Source organism: Phaenicophaeus curvirostris, chromosome 33 (assembly GCF_032191515.1).
Source record: "Phaenicophaeus curvirostris isolate KB17595 chromosome 33, BPBGC_Pcur_1.0, whole genome shotgun sequence".
NCBI lineage: Eukaryota > Metazoa > Chordata > Aves > Cuculiformes > Cuculidae > Phaenicophaeus > Phaenicophaeus curvirostris.
This window is the reverse complement of record NC_091424.1, coordinates 933,572-943,581: the sequence shown is the minus strand read 5'-3', so window position 1 is coordinate 943,581 and position 10,010 is coordinate 933,572. Positions and strand designations below refer to the sequence as shown.

The following is a 10,010-nucleotide window of genomic DNA, read 5'->3' as shown; positions in this document are numbered from 1 at the left end:
CTATTTCTAAAAAGGACATGTAGTGTGGGGGTGATGGCAGTGGTCAGGAAGATCCCCCCATCTCCATGACCTTCTGAAAATGATGGAGAGTGGCCTCATGTGACATCATCCTCCTCACTCAGCTCCCTGGGATGCTGCCCCTCCTGTCCCACAGACTGGGAAGGATTTTGTTTGCTCAAGTGATCCCTGACTTGATCCCCAGTCACCTCTAGTTATCTCCCCCAGCATCCAGCCCTGAGTTACAGAGTCCTGGGAGACCTTGATGGGGAAGACAGAGGCAAAGAGGACACAGGGAATCTCAGATCTGTCTGCACCTGCTCTTTCTAAATTCAGCACTGCCCACACTGTGTCCTTTTCCATTCCTGAGAAAGTAAACACTCATCATGGGGCACTTGAATGGCCTTTCATGTTGAGACTGAATCACAATCTGGACCCTTGCTTGGAGGATGCTGTCCATGAAGACCATCTGTCCTGAGCTCTATGATCATGTCCCAGCTCTGTATCCCACACGAACAGCTCCAGCTCCTCTTGCCCGTGCCCCTGGCTGAGGGCATTGCTGGCCACTGGGGCTGAAGCCCTGCAGCTGTGGCACCAGGCAAGCTCATCCCTGCCATGAGGAAATAAAATGTCCAAGAGTCTGTGTGAGCAAAGGCTTTGCTGAGAGCAGCAACATGGCTGGGACAAAAGAGAGATAAGTGACTTTCCAGCCACAGGTCTTAAGACCAAAGATGAAATGCCTGAATTCACTCAATGGAAAAGGTCCTCCCAGCTTGGAGAAATGAGATCATTCCCTGTAACCTTCCTGCTGTCCTGTCTAATGATGGGAAAAAAGTATCAATTCTCAAGCAGAAGGAGCAGTGACACTGCAGAAAAGAAGTTTCTGTTCCCATCAGGGATGGCTTCAGCTTATTTCTCAGCAGGGTCCCCTGGAGCCCCAGGGACACCCCAAGGGAGCCCAGAGTGGGCAGAGAAAGCGCTGCCTTGGGCTGCTCCTCTGCTGCTGAGCTGGGCTGGCCTCCTGGCAGGGAGGCAGTTCATAATGAGACAGGAGCTCATAAAAGAGCCAGGTCTGTCCAGGAGCAGCTCCTCTGCAAAGCCCAGCAGGGCTGAGGGCACTGCCTGCAGGCAGGGAGGGGTGAGGACAGAGCAGAGAGAGGGGAAAGGCAGGGTCAGTTGGGAGGAGAGAGGAGGCTTCATTTGGATAAAGATCTTCACATCCCTTCCCCAGGTGAGTCTCTGGGTGCAGGACAATGCAGGTGCTGTTCCTGGAGGGATCTCCTAAAGCCGGCACAGCCACAGCTTGTGGGATCTCTCAGGAGAGCTATTGTCATTTTATCTTCTGAGAGAAAAACACGTTCATGCTCAGCCTGCCCAGGAGCTCCTCATGGTGGGACAGGGAGAAACTGTGGGTAGAAGCAGCACCTTCTGGCAGGAGAGGTTCTTTCTGCTTTCAAGAGGGTGCAGTGTGAGTCAGGGCTGCTCACAGCTCCAAATGACACCAGGACATTTCTAAGAGAATATTTCACAGGGGAGGTCAGTGCAGGGTTTACACTTTATATAAGAAACTCACCTGAGTCAGACTTTTCAGTTTCCTACTCTTGTGGATTTTTGTAGGATAAATGCAGCAAGAGGGTCTCATGCTTGAGCAAATCATTGAGACTCCTGGGGTGTATCCTTGAGTGGTCAGTAGATCTGACAGGAGCCTCCTAAACTGTCTCCAGCTGCTCCTCTGTCCATGGACAACACCAGCATTACCTCTGCTGGACCCATCAGGCTTAGTCTCTCCTGTCTTTTTCTGCTTATAAACAAGAGCCTGTGTCCAGCTTTACCTGGCAACGAGGCAGGTTTTTGTAGGGCCAGGGGGATGCAGAGAGGGTCAGATGGGGTCTGTGAGCACTGACAGGGAGAAGGGATGGGACAAGGAAACACCTCCCAGAAGGAAAATCTCCAGGCTGAAGGAAGAGTTTCATTGAATTAGAAGAAATTTAAACCAGAGATGGTGGAGGGAGAATTCCAAAAGCTCTATGTGATCCCCTGCAGTGCTAACCCTTCCTCTGAGCAAGCCCCCTTGCCTCCTCTCCCATCCAGCAAAGCCTCTGCCCTCAGGGCTCTGGGCTCCAAGGCTGAGCCCCCTCCTCTGCAGCCACATCTCCAGTGCCCTCTCCAGAGCCCAGAGGCTGAGAGCAACTGCCCGGCAAGGTTGGTGTCTGGGAGGGGGCGAGCACAGCTGGGGAAGGGGAACGTTTTCTGCGTGCCCGGCTGCCTCTGCCCTGGCCTCTTACAGCCAAAATCTCACTTTGTTTTTCCTCGTTTCTCCCCTTAACTCCCTTTTGCTGTTGCTCTCTTTTTCTCACTGCCAGGCTCTCTGGGGATGGGAGCTTCAGCAGCTGAGTCAGGCACTAATCTTCTCATTTCTCCCATGCAGGTGGATTCATGGGAATGCAGAGTCCAAGCTTGCATGTCACCTGTGGGTCTGCGGGCAGTGCAGTCTATGTCATTCCCCAGGGAATAAGCTGACTGTCCCTTACTGTGAGATATCATCATTAGGATGCTAAAATTCCTCCTGGATGTGTCCTTCCTAGCTCTGAGCTTCCTACCAGGATGACTGTCCTGTCACATCTTGGTTTTAGCTGTAAGCCACACAGAGAAGCGCAGAGATGCAATGAGAGAGAAAATGTTGTTTTGTTTCTGAAATGAGCCGTGTGTGTCCTGGGCTGAAAGTGGGGGCTGAGACCTTCGGAAAGGGTTAGATATTAGGTGGTGTGAGGTGGATCCCTCTTCAGAGCTGACTACTTGCAGCTAGCGGGCGGAGGACCTGGTTCTCCGGGCTGAGAGAAACTGAAAAGCAGTGGCAAGGGTAAAGTGTGAGAAATGGCTTTGATTTTACTCAATAAAGTCTCCTGTAACTTCTTACTGTATGTTTTTATTCTTTTGTTCTGTGCTTCACATGCAGAGGCAGCAGATGTCCAACAGCAGCTCCATCACCCAGTTCCTCCTCCTGGCATTCGCAGACACACGGGAGCTGCAGCTCCTGCACTTCTGGCTCTTCCTGGGCATCTACCTGGCTGCCCTCCTGGGCAACGGCCTCATCATCATCACCATCACCTGTGACCACCACCTCCACACTCCCATGTACTTCTTCCTCCTCAATCTCTCCCTCCTCGACCTGGGATCCATCTCTACCACTCTCCCTAAATCCATGGCCGATACCCTCTGGGACACCAGAGCCATCTCCTTCTCAGGATGTGTTTCTCAAGTCTTTCTATTTGCCTTTTTCATTTCAGCAGAGTATTTTCTTCTCACAGTCATGTCCTACGACCGCTATGTTGCCATCTGCAAACCCCTGCACTACGGGACCCTCCTGGGCACCAGAGCTTGTGTCCACATGGCAGCAGCTGCCTGGGGCGCTGGGTTTCTCATTGCTCTGCTGCACACAGCCAGTACATTTTCCCTGCCCCTCTGCCAGGGCAATGCTGTGGATCAGTTCTTCTGTGAAATCCCACAGATCCTCAAGCTCTCCTGCTCACACTCCTACCTCAGGGAAGCTGGGCTTATTGTGTTTGGTGTCTGTTTAGCTTTTGGGTGTTTTGTTTTCATTGTGGTATCCTATGTGCAGATCTTCAGGGCTGTGCTGAGGATCCCCTCTGAGCAGGGACGACACAAAGCCTTTTCCACGTGTCTCCCTCACCTGGCCGTGGTCTTCTTGTTTGTCAGCACTGCAGGGTTTGCCTACTTGAAGCCTCCCTCCATCTCCTCTCCAACCCTGGACATTGTGGTGTCAGGTCTGTACTCAGTGGTGCCTCCAGCACTGAACCCCCTCATCTACAGCTTGAGGAACCAGCAGCTCAAGGATGCTGTGAGAAAACTGATGATGGGATGGCTCTCTGAGTCGATGAACTGCTTATCACCTTCTGCATAGCATTTATCGTGCAACTCATGGCAGGCCCAAACTGGCTTCTCTATTTGTTGTTGTATCTGGTTTCATAGTGGTGATAATCTTATCAACCTGGTTTTAGTTCACTGTCTTCTTCTCTTTTCTCACTGATTGGCCATGTAAATGAGGAGCTGCATTCTCTCTGTGTTTAAACAAAATAAAGGGGTACTCAACGACTCTTATTTCCTGATATCTTTCCTCCCAGGCCTTTCTGGAGCTGCAGCGAGAGTTTCTGAGGACGTGGGTGGAGGGGAGAAGAGTCCCAGCACGGCAGCACTGCCTGGCACCAGTGCTTGATCTCCCAGTGCTATTCTCTCTCCACTCCCACACTCTCCTCCTCACCGCTTGACTTGCTGTAAGGCCTAAGGGCTCTGAGCTTGGTCATAGCTGTACTGCGTGGCAGTGATGTGCCCGCAGGCAGGGACAGGCAGTGGGCACTTGTGGGACACAACAGCCTTTACATGAAGCAAGGGGATCTCCTCAGAGCACTGCGTGAAGGCTTAGGCCTTTTCCCCAATGATTCTCTTAAGAGAATTTCCAAGTAGTTGCCCCAAGATGAAAGCCCAGGTGTACAGTTAATCATTATGGCTCTGCAGGGTTGGGACAGGCTACTACAACCATGCTTCTTGTGAGAGACCTGAAGGAGCAGCCGGACAGGGTCTGGTCTGTGCCCATGTGCATTGGACACCCTGGGGAATCTGCCTCAGGGCAATCGTCCTGGAGTCGCCCCTCACGACCATCATTGCCAGCACTGGTCTCTCACCCCAGCTTGCGTGAGGAGAGATGAACCCAGGTGAGACCAGACTTGAGACCAAGTGTTCCTTGGGTTCCATGAGGGCCTGTAGGAATCATATGTCCTTGAGGTCACTTCACATTAAGAGTAAAATCCCATGGAAATCACCTGGACGTAATGTTGGGACCTGCTTCCATGAACTGAGCTCCCTGTGTCCATTCCTCATGGCTTGGGGCATCTCAGAGAAATGCAGATCGGGGTGACACACTGCAGGGCTGAGGTGCCTCCCATCCTCTGTGAGTGACAACCAGGAGCCAGAGAGACGCTGTGACTCCTGAAGTGCCTCTGTGTGTGAAAAGGAAAGACCTTGTCAGTGAAGATCCCTGGGTGCATTAGGGGTGCACGAGGCCCGCTCAGACATGGACTCCTGAGAGAACTCTGGGATTTGTGTGTGGCTCCAGGAACAAACCCCACCAGCCCAGGGAGCTGCATCTCAGCTGCCTTAGACAAGGCCCAGTGCAAGTGTTCCTGTTTGCTGCGTCACTTTGGTCCATGACTCTGGATTTTGCTCTCAAAGGTGCTAGAGCAATCAGAGCAGTTCTGGGGTCCTTGGATAAAGCAGATGCCAAATCTGTCTTCTGGAAAAGTAGAAATGAGAATTTGGAGATTACAGGCAGATCAGGCAACCCTCAGTCCCAGGAAAGGGGTGGCACATGTCCTGCAGCCATTTCCAGGCCCTCAAATAACAAGAAATGTGTTTCTGAACCAAAACGAGAAAGGGAAGAAGGGCATGTTGTTTACATGGAATTCTGCAAGGCCTTAGACATGGTCTCCTGTGTATCCTCATAGCCAGAGTCTGGGCTGAAGAAGTGACCCTGGCTGGGAAGTTGTCTGAAGGACCAAGCCCAAATGCCATCAATGGTACAAAGTCCTTCGTGCAGCCAGTGACTTGTGGCATCCCCCAGTGACCAGCGCTTGGGCCAGCACTGTCAAATATCTTTATTACCATCCTGTATGATGTGATGGAGCACAGGTGATAGAGAATAATCTCAAATCTCCAAGCTGGACGATGTGTTCCATTGAGTGAATTCAGGCATTTCATCCTGGACATTTAGACCTGGGACTGGAAAGACACTCAGCTCTCTTCTGTCCTTGACGTGTCTCAGCTCCAACCAAAGCTTTTGCACACATGGAGTCTTGGACACTTGGTCCCATGCTTCCTCCTGGCAGGGATGACCTTGCCTGGTGCCACAGCTGCAGGGTTTCAGCCCCATGGGCAGCAATTCCCTCAGCCAGGGGCAAAGGCGCGAGAAGCTGGAGCTGTTCCTGTGGGAGACACAGGAAAACATGGTCACAGAACACAAGAGAGATGGACTTCAAGGACAGCATATTCCAAGCTCACAAGGGTCCAGGCAAACTCACTCTCAACTTTAAAAGCCATTCAAGGGCCTCATGATGAGTGTTTGCTGCTTCAGGAACAGCTAAAGAAGAAACGAAGACCCTATGTAGGCACTGCTGGATTTAGGAAGAGGAGTTGTAGACAGATCTGAGATTCCCTGTGTCCTCTTTGTCTCTGTCTTCCCCAGCAAGGTCTCCCAGGCCTCTGTGACTCAGGGCAGGACTCTGCAGGAGATAACCAGGAGTGACTGGTAATCAAATCAGGGATCAACTGAGCAAACACAATCCTTCCCTGTCTATCGGACAGGAGAGGGAGCATCGCAGGGAACTGAGTGAGCAGGACAGTGTCATAGTCAGGCCACTCTCCATCATTTTCTAAAGGTCATGGAGGGTGAGGATACTCCCTGACCACTGGCACCACTCCCACATTGCATTCGTTTTTACAAATGGCCAATGAATGGACAGGAGAGCCAAAGGTGGTTGACCAGACAATTTCCAGTCAAATTGTATTTCTGGATATCTGAAAGAGAATGGGACTGGATTTCCCTTGGGCAGATAGTGTCTCATCATCCGTCTATTACTAAACTCCTCTATGACCTGAATTATTTTTGACCCAACTCTTTTATGAGCCAACACTTCCATGACCTGACTCTACTAAGACCTCTCTATGACCCGCTCTTTCCTTTTCCTGACTAAACCCTCATACTTCTGTGACTCAGCTCTTCCATGGTCCAAATATTTCATGACTCGTCTATTACCCAAATCTTTTATGGCCTAAGACTTCTGTGACACAACGCCTCAATGAACCTTTTATGACTGAATTATTCTATTACTCCTCTATGATCCGTCTCATCTATATCCTGACTCTTCTTCGACCCATCCCTTATATGACCTGACACTTCTGTGACCTTCTCTGACTCTTGTGTGATTTGACTTTCTATGACCAAAGTCTTCTATGTGTCTTTTGCGACACAAATCATCTATGCCCTGACGCTTCTCTGACCCGACTCCTCTAAAACCCAACCCCTCTATCACCCAACTGCTCTATGAACCAAACCTACAATTAACTGACCCTTCTGTGATCTGACTCCTGTATGACCTGACTCTTACATGAGCAACAAGCTGCATTTTAATGACTTCTATGACCCAAAATTCTATGACCCTTCTGTGACCTAGTGCTTCTATGACCCGATACTTCAATGATACACACTTTCTACAACCCTACTCTTCTTATGAGCTTTCTATGAACCATCTCTTCTATGAACCAAGTCTCCTACGACCCCACTCTTCCACAATTCTTCTATGATGCAACTCATCTAGACTCTAAGCTTCCTATAACTCAAGCCTTCTATAAGTCAAGTCTTCTATGATCCGTTTATGGTTTCCTATGACCTGACTCCTCTATGACCGGGATAATCTATGACCCAACCATTTTATGACCTAACACTTCTATGACCTGACTCCTTGATGACCCTTCTGTGACCAAGCTCTTCTATTATCCAAATAAACTCTCACGTTTCTTTGACTCAACTCTTCTATTAAGGGAAAATTCTGTGACCTGAGGTTTCTACGAACCTTCTATGACTGAACTCTTCTATTATTCCTCTAAGGCCTGACACATCTGTAAGTCAACCCTTCTGTGAATTGTCTCTTACATAATCAGGCCTTTCCATGACTCAAGCCTTCTATGACACAACACTTCATTCCATGACCTGACTGTTGTCTGACTGTTCTATGATGGGACTTTCTATGCCCTGACTCTATGACTCTTCTGTGACCTGACACTTCTATGAACCTTCTGTGACCTGATTCTTTTATTATCTAACAGTTCTACGACTCTTCTATGACCCAACCGTTCTCTGAACCAACCCTTTTGTGACCTTTCCATGATCAAACCCTCCTAAACCCCAAATACACTCACACTTCAATGACTCGACTCTTCCACGGTGCAAATATTCTATAAACCCTTTATGACCTTAATCATCTATGACCCAATTCTGATAGGAGATTTCAATGACTCAACTCTTCTGTAAACCTTCTGTGGCTGAACTCCTCTATCACTCCTCTATGATCCAACTGTTCTATCACCTGACTCTTCTCAAACAGTTTTCTGTTAGAATTCTGTGATCAAACCATTTTATGATACTACCCTTTTTGACCCAACTCTTCCACAACTCCATGGAGCTGTCTGAGAGCCTCAGAATCTCAGGCCTTGGTTTGGAATTATATGGATTAACTGCTCCCAGTTTTATACAGAAATGGGAGAATGTTCATGACACCAGTGTCATTGTAGCCAAAGCCAGATCTGCCTGACCAGGGCCTGGGGGTCAGGGCTTTGCATTTCTGATTCATCAATCAAACACAGGCTTTTCTCAGCATCACAGCTCCCTGCACAGCGCCTTTGCCTTTCTGCAATCATGGCCTCCAATTATCAGCTCTAACGAGTCCCTGGGGACACTTTGTCTCTAACAATACTCACTGAAACCAATTAACACTTCTCCATACTCTGAGTTCTGCTTTTGACTTCTTGAGAGCTTTGCTCCATCTCCTCTCAGAAGCTGAGGTCTCATTAAAACACAGGAAGACTTAACAAGCGCTTTCTCTGCCTGGAGATTTCTTCAGGTCTTCAAGCCTTGCACAGCTCCTTGGAGTCATTTCCCAGTGTGGTTAAAGAGGAAGATTTCAAAGTCAACCTAGAAAACATTGTTTTATTTTGAAGTTTATATTTCTAATCTTTTCTTTCTTGGTGACACCCTTCAGGTACTGGAAGGCCACTAGAAGTTATCCCTGATGCTTTCTCTTCTCCAGGCTGAGGAATTTTCAGAAGAAGAGTAATATTTCTTTTAAAAAAATCTCTTTTGAAAGGGCATGGCCTTGGTGGAGGCCTCTTGTGAGTGAGGACAACCAAGCGTCCTGGTGCCTGGGTCCTTCTGCTCAGGGCATTCCTTGGCTAGCTAGGTCTCTGCCCATGATGCTCCACGGAAATGTTTTTTGACTTGTGGGCTGAGCTGAAAATACTTTAATGGGTGAAAGAACAAAGAAAATAACCACCATAATCCAACGCCCAAACCAATGCAAATGCCACCACTTGCCACCTCCCTCAAGCAGACTGACACCCCACCATTCTATAACAAACGATCACCGTGAACAATAAAAATCTCCACGTCTTTCTTGTCCTGGCATACTCGTTATCACGGAGCGTGGCATCTATGTTATGGGATCTCCCTCTGGTCAGCCGGGGTCAGCTCTCCTGGCTGTTTCCCCCTGACAGCTTCTTGCTTACCCCCTGATACTCACTGGGAGGGAGCAAAGCGAACAACTCTTGCCGCTGTGCAAAGGAGACAATTGCTGCCCTCACTCTTCTGGCACCAGGATGATGCCACAGGACCCAGTGAGTCTCACATTTCAAAAGGAAAGTGGAGAAACTGGAGAGGCCCTGGAGGAGGTCTTCCAGGATGGAGTTGGGGACCCCCGCATGAGGGGTGAGGGCACACCTTGGCCTGCTGGGGAGGCTCGGGGCAACCTGCCATATGGGTCTCTACATCTTATGCTCATGGAAATGCTTAAGGAACAAGAGAGCTCAAGTAGCCTCTATTCCAATGCCAGCTCCATCCAGGGCCAGCTCTGAGGTCAGACTAGGCTGCCCAGTCCATGTCAGCATCCACAGAGAGAGTTTAGACATCAACAAGAAACCAAGGCCACAATAAGAAGGATTTTGTCATTTGATCGGCTCCATGGACACAGCTATTGGTCGGCCACGGCTCCTGTGACACCTGAGAACATCCACATTCTTGTGCAGAGGAGTGGGATCCTTCTGCCAGTCTCCTGGCCCATCTTCAGCCCATGAGGTGCTTTAGGCTGGAAGCAGAATTTCAACTCAAGGACATGGGTACTGTCACCTTAGTTGTTCAAAGTGGTAGAGGAATCTCAGAGCATCCAGGTTAA

General features: G+C 49.4%; 1 protein-coding gene across 1 annotated transcript; it reads left to right on the top strand.

Moving 5' to 3' along the window:
• The first annotated feature begins 2,938 nt into the window (after positions 1–2,938).
• Positions 2,939–3,919, top strand: LOC138732559 (olfactory receptor 14A16-like). The gene has a single exon (XM_069879179.1). It carries the CDS (start codon positions 2,948–2,950, stop codon positions 3,917–3,919), a length of 972 nt encoding a protein of 323 aa, XP_069735280.1. The 5' UTR covers positions 2,939–2,947.
• Positions 3,920–10,010: the final 6,091 nt, after the last annotated feature.

What these genes read in the sequence shown, in the direction of transcription:
- LOC138732559 (XM_069879179.1), top strand. Translation starts at nt 2,948, where the DNA reads ATGCAGAGGCAGCAGATGTCCAACAGCAGCTCCATCACCCAGTTCCTC.